Genomic DNA, 18,781 nt, shown 5'->3' with positions numbered 1-18,781 from the left:
GGTATGCAGGGTAGGAAGGCCAGGTTTATTGCAGTTACCTAGTCTGATTTAGCTCTAGTTCATCTTTTTGGTATTTATTTCTCTTTGATCTTTGAAACCTCAGGGCTAGATTATCAGCTTTCAGTCTGCCAGGAGGAGGATTACAATATCGTGCCATGGCCCCTGTGTGTCAGGGGTGGAACAGTATGGAAAAGATCTGTATCACCAGGCACGTGTGGGACTGAAGCCAGGTCGCTTCTTACCTCTGCCTTTTGCTATTCCTTCTTGCTAAATTGCAGGACAGCAGCATAGCAGGATTCACAAGATGCCACTGATACAGAAAGCAGCAGCAGCACAATGAAATGGATTCTTACACAGCCTGCTCGCAAGACCGCTGTTGATTGATTGGAATATGTCTTCCTAGAGGGTTTTGATGTCATATGGTACAGAAATAATTAGGAGCTTCAAAGCATAAAAAAGATATTCAGCTACACTAATTGTTACAAATACTAGTTTTGAGCTAACATTTAAACTGTCTTTAAACTGATAGCATCCCAGGAAAAATAATGCCTTTCAGGTTCTGTGTGTATTTATAGTGTTCCTTTACCATTAAGTAAAATAATTTATATGATTTCTGTGTTTATCATTCTGTTGTCGCATTACAGAGCCATACAGCAAAAAAAACCCCGATTAGAAGTATGTGCTAGCTTGTAAGACGAGTTGCAAGAGCCACACCTAACCACTTTAGACCTGTATTGTTTATGTCAATTTATCCATCAATGGTATTTGACAAGAATTTGAAGAAACAACGAGGCATTTTGTGCTTTGTTTTTGAAACAAAGGAAATCAGCAACTAAAACCCAGGAGTGTCAAGGATATGCAGAATTTTTTTGCCAAGTGACATTGAGAAAAATGCTGTAATTTGAATGCAATTTAAACAAAGAAAAATATTTTATTTTTAATACAGTCTAAGCCATAGTGATTTGACAAAAAACTCACACAAAGCTCAGCAATGTGTCTGCCACAGATGAACAGATAAACAGATGAACAATTCTGTTAGTGTTGAGGAAAATAAAATGGGACTTTCTGAGATTCTTTGTGAGATAAGGGCTGCTCAGACACTCTCCTGAAGAGAGAAGTGCCAACCTGATTATGTTAGCCCTCTTGGTTAAATATTGCTGAACGGTTTGGTGCTCTGTGTTGTGGATTTTGTACGGACATGCTCATTGGAAATGGGTAGAAGAATGTTATGGGTATGGTATATTCAAAAATTATTTAACAAGTTCCAGAAGGATGAAATGGTTCAGAAAAGATGCTACTCTGTGTGTTTAACAAATTACTTTAAATGACACCAGTTTATGAACATAAACCTCAGCTTTGTAAAACAGTGCACCTGTAAGGGAAACAATTATGCTTATTCAGATGGGTTACTGGTGAGTAAGAGTAAACTTAAAGAGTGAACCACTTGTAGACAATATTCCTACTTAATACTGTATACCATAGATTGATTTTTCTTCAATATCTTTCCAAGTTCTTGGCCTTTTTTTTTTTTTTTTTGTAAATACTCAGAAGAAGACATCTCAGTCTTCATGGTATTGCTTTTACATATACATACATATATGTATATATATGAGTATATTGGAGCTATGTTAAGGGAAGAAGAGTCTCCAGTAATATTCATCAGCTGTAGAGGAGGATCTTCAGAGTGTTATGGATAGCAAATGTCTTTTACCTTGCAATGTTTCATTCTCCTCTTCGCTCTTAAGTCCAGTGTAGGAGCACATCTGTGAGAACCGAGTTAAGTAATCTCCCTGTCATGATTTAACCCCAATCAGCAACTAAGCCCCATGCAGCGATCACTCATTTCCCTCCTCCACCCCCCCCCATCACCCACACCCCAGTGGGATGTGGGAGAGAATGAGAAAAGTGAGAAAACTCATGCGTTGAGATAAACACAGTTTAATAGGTAAAGCAAAAGCAGCACATGCGAGCAGAGCAAAACAAGGGGTTCATTCTGTACTGCCCATGGGAGGCCAGGTGTTCATCTATCTCCAGGAGAGCAGGGCTCCATCACATGTAACAGTTACTTGGGAAGACAAACATCGTGACTCCGAATGTTCTTCCCTTCCTTCTTCTTCCCACAGCTTTATATGCTGAGCATGACACCATATGGTATGAAATATCCCTTTGGTCAGTCAGAGTCAGCTGTTCCCTCTCCAGCTGTGTCCTCCCCCAACTTCTTTTGCACCCCCAGCCCACTCACTGTCAGGATGGTGTGGGAAGCAGAAGAGGCCTTGACTCTGTGTCAACCCTGCTCAGCAATAACTAAAACATCCCGATGTTATAAATACTGTTTTCAGCACAAATCCAAAACACAGTCCCATACTAGCTACTATGAAGAAATGTAACTCTATCCCAGCCAAAACCAGCACAGTCCCACAGAAAATACTGTGATCTGGTCAAGACGGAGATTGATTTTTTTTTTTTTTTTTTCATCCTATTAGGAGAAGTTCCACAGAATGCTTATGCAAAAGTACGAGTGGGAGGCAAAATCAGCCTTGAAAATGAGACAAACTAGTCTGGATTATCAATTGCAGGATAGAATTGGGGACCTTCATTATCACAACTCTTCTGGCTCTCTTGAGTCAAAACAATTAACAAGAACCAGTTGATCTGATGAAGTTGACCTCTGATATGAATAGACAAGTATTGGCATTTTTCCATTTGAATATGGTTCTTTTTCTAGCAACAATTTTAAATATTTGACTACTGCTGGGTTTATACATCCTCTTGAAGATGCCATATAGACCACATTTTCCTCTCTTCAAACAAATGCCCAATGTTGTTGCTATGATATTAAATACAGTATTAACCTTTATGACCATTACTTTGAGTTAAAGGAGTGAATTGATCCATTCTTCACCAATCATGCTGCACATTGACCAAAGTTTGAATCAGGTTTGGAAGGATATGATTTAAGCTCCTGAAAGATCAAACATTGTGCTATAAGCTGACTGTTGGAAGGCTGATAGTTGTACAAGCTAATGAAAAACTTTTCCTGCTGCTAGATTCAGGGGAAATTAAGTGGTGGGGGTTTGTGTGTTCAGAATATTTAGTGAAGTTTTTGATAGCTGTTTACTTTTTATGTATCTAAACTTAAAATATTTTTTAAGTGTTATTAAATAATGTGTTGCAGTCTCTAGTCTTATTTTGTTCAACTGCTGCCTTCCTCACTGGGGAAAATATCATTCAAACTGAATTTCGGCTGTAAACCTTGCACTGGTGAGACCATATTTGGAGTTCTATGTCCAGTTACAGGCTCACCTGTGCAAGAAGGATGTGGACATATAGGAGCAAATACATTGAAAGAATATGAAGGTGATGAGTGACTGGAGCATCTGTCATATAAGGGAAGGCTGACAGAGCCGGAGCTGTTCAACCTAGAGAATAGTAGGCTCAGGAGGATCTTGCCAAACTGTATAATACCTGATGGGGGAAGTAAAAAAGGTGCATAGTGACAGGGTGAAAGACAACAACTACCAACTGAGTTACAGAAGGAATTTTTCTTCACTTAGGAAAATACTTTTTCACTATGAATGTTGTCAAATGCTGGCCTGGTTGCCCACAGAAGTTTTGAAATGTTCGTCCTTGGAAATACTCAAACCCAGCTGGACATTTCTCTGAGCAACCTTCTGTAGCTGACCGTGCTTGGAGCTGGGGCTCTGAGCTGTGAAACACGTGGAATGTGAAACTGAACACTTAAGTGTATATGCTTTTCAGTACAGATGGGCACAGTTTTGTCTGTTTTTGTGAACAGGAAGATATACAATGTAGTCGTGTGGGAAATGTACATGGTTTACGAGATGAACGTAGACTGAGCGCACTATATGTTATTTACAGCTGGTGTATGGCAATGTTGAAAGATTGCCATATCTTGATGTCTGACTTCATTAAATGGCTGACAAAAGTGAGTTTGCATTTTTGCAATTTTGTCAGCATAAGAAACAGATCTACTTATTCAACAGAAAAAAATGGTGAGAATTATTTTTGCAGTAAAAAGAGCATGTCTAAAATGCTTATGTAATGTGAAAACAAAAGGTAGGAACTCTGGCAGAAATCAGCAAGAACTATTTAGTACAGGTTTCCAAAACATTGTTCCATAGGCTAAGACACTGTTGTGATACATGAAGAATGGGATTGTTATTTGCCTAGTTATTTGCATGAGAACTCTAATTTTCCGTATGAGCAATTCCATTAGCTATCCTAGAGACACTGTGAGACTTTTTTCTTGTGCAAGGTGCAAAGAGAGCAATTCATGCTGGGCTTTTGTTCTTGGAAAATTAATGTTTGGCTTGACATTGTTGATAGATTGTTTGTTTTCAGGAAATTTGCTATCTTTCATGGTGCATTTTCAGAGTTGGATTCAAGACACTGAGCCAAAACTCCTTTTTGCTCTTTAGCAATAAATAGATAGAGGAAGAAGTATGATAATGACAATAGCCATCTTGATAGTCATCGTTGAGAATAAAGCATAAAAAATATAGTCTCATTTAATTTATAGTCAGAGCTGTGATAGTATTTAGCAATCACTGTGCCCTGGGAAGTCATAATTATTCCACTGTTGGAAGGTAGGCAGCAGCCATTCGTTTCCTTTTCCCTTTCCCAAACCTCTCCTGGAAATACCAGGAAGGGTAATACAGTAATGCCACCTACTATTCCAGATAGATGGTGAAATTGAAAAGATATATCTTTCTGTGTCTTTCACAGCAATCTTTGCCAGGCAACACACAGGGCATATTTTAGAGCTGTCCCCTTGACACAGCACCTGAGGGATGACAGAGACAGTATTGTCATGCAGTAAAGTGTGTTTCTGTGAAAATCCAGCTTTTCACTTTTTTTCTTATGTGTTGAATCAAATTCATGGATTAAGATACATGTGATTAAAAACAGTTTATAAAACCTGTATTGGGCGAGCATGATAGTATAGCAAGATAATATCCCACTAAGGATCACTGTGGTTCTTTTTTGCTTCCACATTTTGAGTTCCTTATCATGATGATTGTTGGCCTCTGTTGGAAGTGAGCCATGAAACTCAAAAAATGCAAATTTTTGGTAGATTATTGTACGTACATCTGGAACTTTGAAAACGGTAATAGCACTGCTGCAACCGGAGACACCACCAGTTCCTGCAGGACCTTGTCACTGACTCCTTGTACCTGAGTCCTTGGCTTTCTCTTTGCAGTAAGCTCAGGTAACATGGTCACCAAGCAGGTCCTCTTACAACTAGGAGAATGCCACTAAATTAGCACTAATTATCTTGTGATGTAGCTGATACAAAGTATAGATCCTTTTGTTGGAGTGGATATTTGGCAGACATAGCTTCCAAAGAATTGGTGAGCACAGACCAGACAAAATTGCTTACTGGTTCTTCATGTACTGCCTCGTGTGGACAGCTGTTGTTATGAGTATGTGGTCAGTGTGCTCTGAAAATGAGTCATTTAGGTCATACAGAGCCATATGGGACAAAAGAAATAACAACAAGTACATGTTGCAACTAGCGTAAACTTTACTGGTCTGACATGCTCAAGAAATCAAGTGCAAAATTTGGCCAAAACACAACAAATAAATTGCCTCATATCTTCTCAGGAAAAAAAATAAATAAAATCCCACCTAGTGTTTTGTTATAAACTTTTGAATTCTTTCAGGGTTTCTCCATCAGCTAAGCAAAGAACTCATTGGCATTCTCGCCATTGATAGTTTCATCTGTGAGGGTATGTTTTAGTCAGCAAAGTTAAGCATATAGCAAAAATGTGCTGTGGTTAACAAAACATAAATTACTTGAATATGTGAAAAAGAAACAGTGGTACATACGGTGGTACATATGCAATTGCACTTTAGTGATTTTTATTTTTGATGTGTGATGGAATTTTATTTTGGGGGAAATGTATCACAGTTGCTAATATTTATCTCATTTATGTATATGTTGACTTGCCAATGCAGCATCAAGCTGTAAATAGAGTATTTCATTTTCATAAAGGCTAGCAGTATATTCTGTTAGCCCATCAGCAGGATTACAAAACCTGAGTCACACGTGGTAATAAATCTCCTCCAATTACCAAGTTGTTAAAAGCAGCTAAATGGTAATTTTAGTGTAGTGGCTCACTCACTGATTTGAGAATCCATCCTTCTTTGTAAACAGAGCAGAGATTGCCTAAGGCTGGGCCCACCTGCAGAGGGAGAGGTTGTCCAGGTGAAGTGGCCTGATGGAAAACTGTATGGTGCAAAGTATCTGGGAACAAACACAGCTCACATGTATCAGGTGAGTGTCTATATTTATTATCCTGTGCTTCTTTTTGAGATGTCTTTATTGTTGCTCCTTCAGCTTGAGCATTGGAATGGTCAGCTGCACGTTCAAAGCAGCAGAAGGCTGCAATGTGGACTCTTATTGTAGCTGTCAGTGCATTTAAACTAATAAATAAAGCTGTCTAAACCATTAAAAAGTGCTGTGTACTCTTTGGGAGTTGAGGTTTCACCTGTTCTTATAAAATCAAGAAAATAGCTTATTTAATAAGAACTTAGGGGAACAGGTGGAACATTAAGATTGAAAGGTAACATTTGTTATTTTCTCCAGGTTTTTTACTTTTATTTGATGTCAGGTAATTGTACAATTAATGATATAAAATTAAGTATTGGTGTGCGACTACAGTGGACCTTAGGCATTTCAAAACAGGATGGAAGGGAGGACAGTAAAAAGAAGAGCATAAATAGCCCCACTTTCATTTTCTGAGGCACTTTTGAATTAATTAACACATAATCTAAGGACCATTTTATCCTCAGCAAAGGCAAAAGGGAACTGAACACTGAAGGCAAGGCTAAAAAGCTGACTTCTGATTTCAGAGACACAATAATTGTTTTTTTATGTGCTTGCCTTTGAGAAAAATCAGTCAGCAGCTTTGAGTACCCAAGTGAATGGTAAAAACTGCAATAAAACAATCACAATAATAATAGCACTTCTGAAAGAATGAGAATCTCAGTACATTTCATTTATATATATATAAAATAATTTTCACTTATGTAACTTGTTTCATCTGAGGGCCTCACATTACTCTACAAAAGTGGCAAATTTACTGTTATATCTGTAGATAAATTAAGGTACAGAGAGGCTAAATGACTTGCTGCATTGACCTTCTCGCTTTGCCAATGACTTGCAATCGAACTCAAGTCCTCAAATGCCTGATCCCTTCAGCTAGTCTCTAAATCTTACCTCTTTGCTTACATTTGGCAGCTGTATTATGTTGTGAAGGTGAAAAGTTCTTTATAAAATATAAAGATTATTGTTGAATAGTAGCATTAATCTTAAAATCATTTAATCTTCTGAACAGCTGGTCTTCTGAGGAATACTTTGAGATAGATTAGATGAATGTTGTTTTCTTTCGTATTTGAAGGAATCTGACAGAGTGAAACTTATTTGTCTTATTTTAGACCTCTTGGACAACAGGATGAAATCATTTTGGTTTAAGAAAAATGGATTTACAAGTAGAGGTTTAGTAAGGTTTGGAGCTTCTCAGCATAACAATTATGGGAGATTACTGTAAACTACCTTGTAAAAATGCCTGTCAGGGAGGAAATAGCAAAGATTGAAGATTAGAGCTAGTCCAGATTGCACTACGCAGGACTTTGGAGACAAAGAAGCATTTCAATCTGTAGGACAGGAGAGGAGGCTGCCACAACATGGCCACAGGTTACAGAAGGCCTGTGACATGGAGCAAGGTTAACTTCAGGACACACCAGTAGTTCTTCCTCTGGTCTTTCTACACAGCCTGTCTGAAAGCTCCCAGGACCCATGCATACACATATTCCATTCTTCTTCTGAGTTGTGAGTTCTCTGTTGCACTTTACCAAGTCTTCTATGTGATCTCTGAGATCGTATGACAAAAAGGAGAGACTGAAAAGGATGCTCTGAAACAAGTACTTTGATCTAATAGGGCAAATCTGTTCTACTTAGATAGATCTGTGAATGTTCCTCATATACGTGAAGCAATTGGACCAAATGTGACAGTACTTATGCATGCAGGAGCTGTGACACAATGCATCAAAATTTGTATTATCCAGTTCAACATTTGCCACCCAGTATCCTGCACAGTCCCTAAGCAGACAATACCAAACGAAACTGGTATTCAGGAGAAATTGTTAGATCTACGTTTGATGTCTTGATCATTTTTCATGTTGACTCACTGTTCAGTTTTCAGTTTCATTTGAGATTATTAAATTATCCATTCACCCTATTAATTGCTGACAATTTCAGCTGACCCTTTAATTTATGCTGTCCCAACAAAAGAAAATCTCATGGAGAGAATAACATGCTACACAGACACAGTATGACAGCAGATGTCCAAGTAAAATAACTTGCTGGATAAAACTAATTATTTGAAATGTAGTATCTGCAATCTGGATTTAAATTTGAGCTATTAGAGATGGTGGGTTTACATTTTGCATGAGTCATGATACTGGTGAAAGTCTTAGAGGAGCTCATGTTGTGTTTGCCTTTAACAGTAGGCAAATTTATTTTCAGTGCAGTGTGCTGAATTATAGTTGAAGAATTTCCAATTGCTCTTCATTGTAAATGTTCAATACATTTCATACTACAAGCATGCCAGGTTCTGTGATACCAAGCAGTGGCCTCGTGCTGCACACTACCAGTAAAAACAAAACCACTGCCCATTCAGGAGGTGATTTTCTGATTGCATGGAGCAGGCAGAGTTCATTTCCTGCCCAGTTCTTTCACCAGTGATGCTAAAATATTATTACCAACTGTATTATGCAAAAACATGTTACTAAAAGTATTTTGCAGTAAGGAGCAGGAATAGCAGAAAGGTTGCACCTACATCATGGTGAAAAATACCTAAATTACCATCATTTCATTAAAGAAGCTTAAGCCAAATTGACCTTTAAGTTCCACTCACATACTTCTAACAGACTATGCTTACGGCGTTAGTAACAGGGACAGAGAGGAGCAAGGTTGACTTTTGTGACTTTGTTATCCATCTATGCTCTGTGGGTTTTAAATGCATTCCTGATTTGTGCATTCCTGTCACATAGCTGTTAAAATGCTTTTAAAGAAGTTAATAGTTCATAGATCTGTACCATGGCTTTTGAGAACGGTTATACTAGATCAGATTTTTCAGCTGCTCACAATTAACCTGACATACTTGGCCCTGGCAAGGGTTTAATTTGAACCTACAGAACACAGTCCATTTACAGGTTCAAATACATGATTTTTTCAGTTTTATCTATAATAATACTTCCTGTAAGTTAACGTTTTCCTATGTTTGTATTCGGGTTTATTTTTCCAGCCTGAGCCTGTTGTTGTCATTCACATGGTCTCATTAAGTCACCTAAGGATGTGGAATGGGACTTCTTTTAATTTTATATCAAACTTTAAAGTATGGTTTCTGTGGAAACCGAAACTGCAGTCATAGATAATAGCTGAAATTCACAATTGTTAGATGAAGTATTAAAAAAAAAAAAATCAGCAGCTACTGAAAAGGCTTAAATGGTTCAAAGCCTCAGCATTTTAACATTCCCCACACCTAGGTACATTTTCTTTCTCATTTTCTGCTAACGGGGTTCATGTTGGATTAAATCTAAACCTAAGCATGATAAAGCTTTTCATCTTCTGAACAGAGCATTTTAAAGAAATTCCATCAGATTCAATAAAATTCTGTTAACTGGTATTTCCTTAGTTGTCACTCATACTTTCTTGCTTTTGACATAGTCTCTCTCAACCTTAAAGCACAGGATGTTAAAATTATTTATTAGAAGCAAGTAAAAAAATTAGAGGCAAATAAGAATGACATAAAGAAATTTTAATATGTCATTCCTACAAAATGATGGTGTCTGTTGTTACTGCTTGGCATTCCTAATCTAATAAATTTTACTGTGTTATATATGTGTCAGTGTTGATTTTGAAGTCTCTTTGGTTAGATATTATTTTCAATTTATAAACGTGTTGCAGATCCCAAGAAACAACATTTTTAATGTTTTATCTTAATTTTACCTTCCTAAAATAGCAAAAGATTTGTATCTAAATCTGCTGTATTTGCACATATATCTTTGTCTGGAGACATTCTCAGAAACTTCCTGAAAGAGTTAAATTATTATTTTGTTTTTATATACTATTTTTTTTCAATTAGGTTGAGTTTGAAGATGGTTCTCAAATAGTAATGAAGAGAGAAGAGATCTATACACTAGACGAAGAACTTCCTAAGAGAGTAAAAGCACGTTTTGTGAGTATTTGCTGATGATTACTTTATAGTATATATATATATGCTCCAAATGCCAATAACAGTACTCTTGGTTTTATTCTGGATTTGCAGTCTAAATTGGACAAACATTTTGTGAAGCCTGTACTAATATGACTGGCTAAATCAGCACAAGTGTCTGTTTGCTAGCGAGAATGGTTGGTTGTTCTTCTAATACAGGCAAATGCTGCTGTCAAACATAATTCTTTTTTCCTAAAAGGGACATCTTGGTCCATCCTTTGTCAGATCATGAATTATCAAGTTAGTAAATACTTAAACTGGCAGCCATTCTGTTCATCCAGTATGCTTATAACATGTATATACTTAAAAAAAAAAAAATCCAAAGTAATTGATTTTAATAAAAATGCAATTAACTTGTTCTAAGGAGCAAAGTGCCTGATCAGAACTCATTCATGTCACTAGCAGGGCTCGTGGGCATTTCAGTAGTCTTGGCATTGAAATCAAATGTTTGCTATGTTTTTTAAGTTTTCTGCAGTTTCAAACAACATAATATTGTGTATCATGTGGAAAAATGTTGAGATTCTTAAGAAGCATAAAACTTAAAGGCTGAAAAGGGAAAGTTCTGCCATGCAGTTGTTGGAGAAGACAAGATGACTGCTGTTGCTTGTCTTTGTCATTAATGCTAAATATTGTGCAATTCAATCCATTCCATTCCCAAGTCTTCTCAGAAGAGCACCATGTTCTTCTAATGCCCGTGTTCTATTTCAGAGCTCTTTGTTCAAAACTGGATCACAAGTTTAATAGTAGCTTTCTTAACATGTAAAACCAAAGCATAAAGATGCAAAAATCTTGTCATAGTTGAGAACAAACTATAATTCACTGTTGTGAATAAAAAATTCCCTCTTACTTAGAGAATCCTTTCAATGAAGCTTTGAAAGGGAGAGCAGTGTGCAGTGTATTTTTCAGTGCTGCAAGGAGGGGGGCTCATACATGATACCTGTTCACACAGCCATTGTGTGACATTAATTACCTGATTCTTGAAAGCTGGGTGCAAGGAATTGTCGCCTAATGATTTGTAGAGTTGAATCTTCAGACATAGGTCAGCTTGCATGAGTTTGGGGGACTAACATAGTGTTACGCGGTGAGGCAGCTGAAGAAGGTTTCAGTCCAACTTTCCTTTTCTATGCTTTTTGACACATGCAGCTGCCATCAGCATTATCATTTCCCTTCATCTCATTCTCAGCAGCCAACCCCAACATGGGGGCTGTTACTTTCAGAAATTAGGGGTGTGTCAAAGGAAAGGATTGGCATCATGTCTGGGAGGGGCAGTAAAGGTGAAAAAGGGAGACAGAGAAATGTGAGGCTGTCAGCCTGTTGGGGGAGTGTTCACCAGCAGGATCTCCTCTTTTGCTGAAAAACAGAATAAGATTAGGGTGGTTCTTTTCAATGTGAGGTTCAGTGGTCAAATGTTCTTGCTTGAGACACCTTTTTGTCAATGTATTTGGGATAAGTGCACAGATCTTTCAGTGTCCTGACCATCTAGGGTCCAGATGTGTGTCTTGGAAAATGTTAAATGAACCATTTGGTTATACTCAGTGATTTTTTCATTATACTTGGAAAGCATTCTATTTCCATTTTTTATTTTAAGAGGTTATGTATAGAAAGCATATTGAACTGCATGTTCTGTTCAGTGTAACCTGCTGCATTTCACTAAGGATGACAATGCAAATAAAAGTGGAGTTTTTATAGATTTTTTTTTTTATTTGATGCCATTAACTTCATAGGGGAGTCAAGTATAAGTTAAAAACATTGAATTTGGTCAACTAAATACCACAAACCAAGTCTGTGCTCAGACCTTTGCAGTTTTTCATACTATTGCCTCAAATTCTATAAATACGTAGCTTAATCCTCAAGGTATGCCCAACACCTCCTTTCCCTTCTCAGGCTGGAGACAGTGCAAGTTAAATACAGCTTATGGTATCGTTTCCTCCTCCTGAAATAAATAACACCAATTCCTTCCAAATGATGCTTCTCTTAGTCCTGGGACTTTTACCATGACTCCAGTAGTGGAAGTGGTCCAAAAATTTCTACCACTGCTTTTCCCATAGTGGCTTGCTGTTTGCTGTCCCTTTGCCTTGTTTCAGTTGGCCCCCACTGTTTCAAGTTTGCTGACAAATGACCAAACTCTGATTCTTTGCGAATTAGTGTGCAGGTTTGTTTTCAGAAGTCCATGACATAGTACCTTGCATTTAAAACTTTTCTGAATAAGGTAAAGTGCTGGGATCAAACCTGCCCAACACTTGGATCACTTCTGTGTTGTTGTTTTTCACCTTGAATTACAGTGGTGGTGTGACCTCTGGATGAAATAAAAAGTAACAACTGGTGTTAGTCACATGTTTCTAAGGAACACTGCAGACCTAGAGGATTAAATGACGAGTAGTGTGTGCATAACATGGACATGAAAGAATTATATTTTAAACGTGCATTTCAAATATGTATTTAATATTAAGATGTTTTCCTGAGGACAGTTGTAACTGCATAATCAGTAACGGAGCTAGGTTCATATCATCTAGATGAGTATATCTGTGTTTCCATGTAACTTGTCTAAAATATGTCTGAATAATATGGCCTGTGTGAAGCTGTCTGTGTAATTAATATTTTGGTTTAGTCTACAGCCTCTGACATGAGATTTGAAGACACATTTAATGGAGCAGATGTTATATTGGGAGAGAAGAAGAGGCAGAGAGTACTGAGTTCCCGCTTTAGGAATGAATATGTGGATGATCCAGGTTACCGCACCTTCTTAAAAAGCTCATTCCAGAAGAAATGCCAGAAGGGGCTGTAAGGGAAGCAAGAGAGAAAGAGGGATGTTGATTGAAAAGCATGCAGCATTGTTTGCAATTGGTTCTGGTTTAATTGAACACTCAGTTTTAGAATTAACTAATCTATACACCAGCCTTGTAAGCTGAAGTTCGTGAGTTCTGATTTCTTCAGTTAACGTGTTAAAGACTTTGTAATGTTTTGCATTATGAAACTAAGGAAGAAGCCAAGCGGGAGTAAGGGGGATTACACACTGACATGCTGAAGAAAACTTTCAGTCCTGCTCGCATTTAGATAAGTGGTGAAATTCCCTTTAAATGACAGGAATATTCGCATTCAGAAGACAAGACATTTTAGGAACAAAGATAATTTCAGTGGCTTATTTTTTTCTGCGGACAGGAAAGGATGTTAAGTTCAATAATAGCAGTTTTTATAAAACATTTTTGAAACAAATACAAATATGTACAGTATTAAGACAAACAAAAGCTTTATTTACTTTATACAGTGCTTTTGCATTTTTATGTCACTACTGCTTTCAGTAGGATTTGATGGGGATTCAGCTGTTGACTTAGATATTTTTTGCCTTTAAGAAAGATTTCTTCAGTGCAGCAAAGTTGTTTTGTATATTTAAAGAGGCAGATTTTGACAGATATTTTTAAACATTTTTCATAAGGTCTATTAAAAATAACTATTTGTAAAATATAATTTTCTTTCTTCATGTGTACGAAAATTGGAGTTTAAATATATATGCTTAACAGCCTAGTTTTGAATGAATATATTATTGTCTTCCTTTTAAAATAACATTCTATCAATGTAATATGTTTAAAAATAAATGAACAAACAAATCCTTTTCCTTGTAGCATTTTGTCTGTTGGTATGGTTTCCAACCTTAGGAGTCAGTAAACTTCACTATGTGCGCTCTGTGTGTAGTTTCCTGAACACAACAGAAAATACACACAGACATGCACATGGCTGGGTATTAAAATGCAAACTTGATAAATACTGTATTTTCATTTATTTTCTTTCTATTTCCCTTCAGTCTTTGGCCTCTTGACCTTTCTGGATGTTTCACAGAAAGGAGAAAGACTGATTTTGTCTGAAACACTTGGGTATGTGAAATTAGAAGAGAGCTTTATCAAAATGACATCATCTGTTTTTTGTAAATTGAACCATCAGCAGGATTGCTGGCTGTCTGCTACAGGAAAAAGCCCTCTCAAAATCCAATTTAAATCTAAGCACTGCCGTTTCTAGGATTCTGATTGCAAAAAAAAAACCCTCAATATGTGGCCCCAAATATTTTTTCGTTACTAACCCAGTCCTTTATATGCTGAGGCACACAGATCTTTGTTTCAGTGTAGCCATTGCATGATTATTCTTATTTTTTCAAGTGGACAGTAAAATATTTGCATTTACTATGTGACACTTCAATTGACAATGTAATTTTTCTGCCCTACGTTAACTATCTTTTCTTGTACCAAGAGATCACTCAGAATCCCTTTAGTCTAAGAAATTCTTTAGCTGTGATGATTGAAATGTATTTCTAATTGACAACACTTTCTCTAGAGGTGGTGGGTTGTAGTGCGTACTTCCTGGCATATTTCAGAATATCAGAACTATTTATGGTGTTGTAAAAGAAAAATAAAATCTAATGATACATTTTCAAAATGCAAGATTGTTGCTGTCTTCTAGAGTTAAATGCAGAAGATAACCTGGTTATTGATGGTTAGTTTCAAAATACTGTTCTAGAATAAGATTGCTTTTATGATCCACAGTAAAAGTTCAAAACAACTATGTCATTATTAATTGGTTAAATGCATATAAGTACATTTTGTAATTAAGTAGATGAAGCTATGGGGGTACTACAGAGCCTAAAAAACAAATGTATGTTCTTTTTATGGATCTGATATGACCTGTTAATGATGCCATGAATAAACTGCCTCATCTCTATAAAATGGATCCAGCATGTTTCTCTTCAAGTTCCTTGAAATTCACTATCAAAGTGCTGCATTTTTTTTTCTTTTAATAATATTCATGCAAAAAAAAATCATTTGGCTTGTTTCGCCTTCCACATTTCAGCAAAAAAAAAAATCTTCGGGAGTTCTGGAAGGCTTTGAAAGTATTTCTGACCTTTGTAAGATGCTATGAAATACCCGCTATGTAAACAAAAAATGTAGTCATTTTCATGGTCACAGTTTCATGCCTCCTGTCTGAAGACCTCATGGTCCTTGCAAACTGGACTGGCTAAACAACTGGCATAGAAAGAGGTCTCCTGTTCCTTTGCAGCTCCTGAAAAGCCACATTTTCCAGTTCCACATCAGGTGTTCATGTAGTCTGTGAGAGAACAGATTCATAGGCAACTGTTGATGTGCCATGCTGTGGGAAACCAGGAGGTTGCCACGCTCTGAATTGTTTAAGTGGACATCAAAACAGGGTGGTTTGCTATCTGTGTAAGCAGTTCTCAATAGCCAGGTTCTCAGTCCAGGAAAACATTCACATGTGTTTTTGTGCTGATACTAGGGACAGGTATGTCTTTTCTGATGAAAAGCATGTTGACATTCATGACCGTTTCACTTCAGTGTCTGTGTGAAGAAGAGTGAAGCAGACAAGAAGAGTGAAGCGTTATCTTTAAAGATGGGCTAATTGAATCATGTGTGGTTTTCCTAGGATAAAAAAAATCATAATTGAATGTCCTTAGTAAGAGAGTGCTGCATACCTGAGGAGAGGAGAAACCATGCACTTTCTGTTGTCTTACTTAAACAAGAGCAAGGTAGTTGTTTTGCATATTCAAAAATCCTGAAGGCTATGGGTATGCTTGTGAGGGTACACACACAAAGTAGTGGTTTGACCAGGATACTTTTTTCTTTTTTCTTCACAGTATTCATACTCATCTCAGAATCATAGAATGGTTGAGGTTGGAAGGGACCTCTGGAGATCACCTAGTCCAACCCACATGCTAAAGCAGGTTCACCCAAACCGGATTGCATATCTGATAAAAAGTACCAAGGAAGAGTCTGCAGTACTTGAATTTATGCTGGCTTGTGAAGTTGAATGCTTTAGCACTATGACTATTATTTCCACAGCTATAGCTAAGGTCTGATAAAATCAAATTACTAGAATTAGATAAAAATTAGATTACTTCTCTTGGATCCTATTTGCTCTTGTATTACTGTAGCAAAGCAATTTTGTTGATGCTTAATAGGAGTTCTACAATATATTGTGTTGTGCTGCAGTGGTTAAAAATTTTCAATTAAAAGGAGTACTAGATAAATTCCTGCAAAATAATTTGCTTTGAAGCTTGTTTATACTTTCCAACTGTGATGTAGGTGAACAGCAATTTTTTGTAACAGAGAAGTTAATATGATACCCTGCTTGTTATTAACAAAATATAGCAGGATAAAAGCTGCCCCTATTTATTCTGTTCCACCCTTTCTGATTTTGTGAGATGTTCTCCATTGGCGACGACATAACAGAAAAAATCAGCAATAAGCTAAATACTGCTTGAATGATCATCTGCCTAAATAACAAATAGTTGGATTTGCTACCTGTTCTGCTTGATTTAGCCATTTTTATTTAGTGGCACAATCACAACTGTTAACTTTGATAACAGATGAAGGCAAAATGATAATTTCACTTATGAAATGCTGTGTTTTCATCAGTCTCTACATTTTGTAGTATTTCTTGTTACCCAAATCAAGTATTTCATGCCAGTTTCCAATGGCACGTTAGCAGGAGAGAAAGCGTATGTATAGTGGGCAAGAGGAATCTTTACTGCACATATGCACAAAAGGCATATCCATCTTTTTAAAAAGTTGCAGCACCATCTTATAAATTTATCACACACCTTTGAACTTCAAAAGCCATCTCTGGGGCTTCTAGTCTTGAATTCCAAATGCCTTAGATAATTTTTTCACTGATGGATCTAGAAAAACAAAAATGAGTGATGATATGGTAGGACATAAAGGTTTTACTGGAGTTCATCTGAGCCTGTCTACTTGGTTATGGCGTTGCTGTTCCTTTGAGACTGAATTGTCCTGTAGCCGTACTGCTGAGATGTTGTTCTCAGTACTTCAATGTATTTCTTCTATATTTGTAGGTGGAGCTGGTAACTGCCAAAACTTTCTTCTTTAGGAGCCTATTTTGAGTTACTAAAAACTCTGGCAATTTACATATCTTACAGTCAAAATTTTTATGTGCCTTAAAAAGTCAGGGACCTCTACTTTAACCAGTTCGATCATTTGAAAGAGAAGGATTAAAAAAAGATCATTCTTTCTGTCCTAAAGTTTCCCAGCCATTTATTTGAGAACCTCTGTGGTTCCATTGTACAGTGAGACAGGGATTTCCTGGTGGATTGGGGAAAGGCTGTTTCCTGTTAGGAATCAGAAGTAGGTTTGTTCGCATTTCTATAGAGGTGCTGTCATTTGACTGAGCTGTCATTGACTGAGTGGTCTGTGGGTGGGTCTCTGAGATATTGTCTTGGAGGAGCCTGTACCACTTGCCTAGCTCATCCCACTCAGTGCCCTTCTGCGGTGATGGAGGGGACTGTGCATGTATTACCACCTCAGATGGATCAGTGCTGACCTCGCCAGGCTTGACAATTTGGAGGGCCTTTTTTTGGTCAATAGAGGACAAAGAAAGGCTCTCCGTTGTCCTCATTGCCCTGCTAGCATTGCTGCTGTAGTATAGAAAAGCAGGTGGAAAAAAAATCAACTTCATTGCAACAGTGTAAAGAGTTGAAGGCAGATAGGGAGAACTCATGGAGCTGGAAAGGCGATAAATAGTGGGACCAGATTCCAGAATGAGGTTTGTTCACAGTCCTCTGCAGAACCCAGGATGACTGAAGCTGGAATTTCTTCTGGTGTAATAAAATGGATGTGAAATGTAGCAGCAGAGTACTGGCTGGTCGCCTTTAGGAACAGCTACTCCTGATGCCAGTTACTGCATGAATTCAAGGAGCAGTCTTCTTTGTTCTCCCAAGGACCTGATCCTGCTGTACAAATTGGAAGTCAGTTACGTATGATAAGGGGTTTTTTTGGTTGATTAGTTTGTTTTGGTTGCTTGATTGGGGGTTTTTGTGTGTTTGTTTGTTTGTTTGGCTTGAGACAGGTTTGGTATGTTCCGCTTCCCTTGTTCATGTGCAATGCCTGTATGGTCTGTAGGTGGGGAGCAGTGTTATCCCAGCTAATGATAAGGATGTTGGCTGTACTGCATATTTGGAGACTACTGAATAAAGACATAGCTACAGGAAATGGTGGTGAATACTGCCATAAGTTAAAAGCAAAAAACCATGAGTTTTTCAATAGTCTCACCAATCACTCTTGTCATCCACAGCTAAAACACACCAACATGGAAATTGTGGCAAGAGCTCACAACTTTGACACCACTTTCCTGTATAAGTTTGGGCAGGTCTCTAGACATCTTGTCTGTCCTCTGCTTAGCAAAGCAGGTTCAGTAAGTATATTTTGAAAATGGAAGGTCTGGTAGCTGGTGCATAAAGAACTACAGGAATAAAACTCTTCAATAGCTCCTTTCTGCTATGGGAAGGTCAAGGAGAGGCTACATGAGAGAGTTGCCATAACTGGAGGTAAATCTTTGCAGAAAAAACTTGAAGCTGTAGGACACCCCTCAGATAATGATGCAAACATCACCCTACATTGAAGGAACAAGCAGGACCAAGACACAACCGTGTATGCAGAAATTATTCCCCAGCCTTTTGAAACTCT

At 37.5% G+C, this 18,781-nt stretch overlaps 1 protein-coding gene across 6 annotated transcripts in view; it reads left to right on the top strand.

Moving 5' to 3' along the window:
* The window catches only part of KDM4C (lysine demethylase 4C), a 263,563-nt gene that overhangs the window by 241,958 nt on the left and 2,824 nt on the right, over positions 1 to 18,781 (top strand). For 3 of the 6 annotated variants that reach the window (XM_071802538.1, XM_065860562.2, XM_065860563.2), the window contains 3 exons: positions 6,179 to 6,298; positions 10,173 to 10,265; positions 12,910 to 15,017. In XM_071802538.1, coding sequence (XP_071658639.1) covers positions 6,179 to 6,298; positions 10,173 to 10,265; positions 12,910 to 13,086 — 390 coding nt within the window. In that variant the 3' untranslated portion in view covers positions 13,087 to 15,017. Of the gene's footprint in view, positions 1 to 6,178; positions 6,299 to 10,172; positions 10,266 to 12,909; positions 15,018 to 18,781 lie in introns of those variants that run through there. The other 3 variants (XM_065860564.2, XM_065860565.2, XM_071802539.1) reach the window with 2 other exon arrangements.

The sequence above is a fragment of the Patagioenas fasciata genome, chromosome Z (genome assembly GCF_037038585.1).
Source record: "Patagioenas fasciata isolate bPatFas1 chromosome Z, bPatFas1.hap1, whole genome shotgun sequence".
Lineage (NCBI taxonomy): Eukaryota > Metazoa > Chordata > Aves > Columbiformes > Columbidae > Patagioenas > Patagioenas fasciata.
This window is presented reverse-complemented; position numbering and strand designations above follow the sequence as displayed.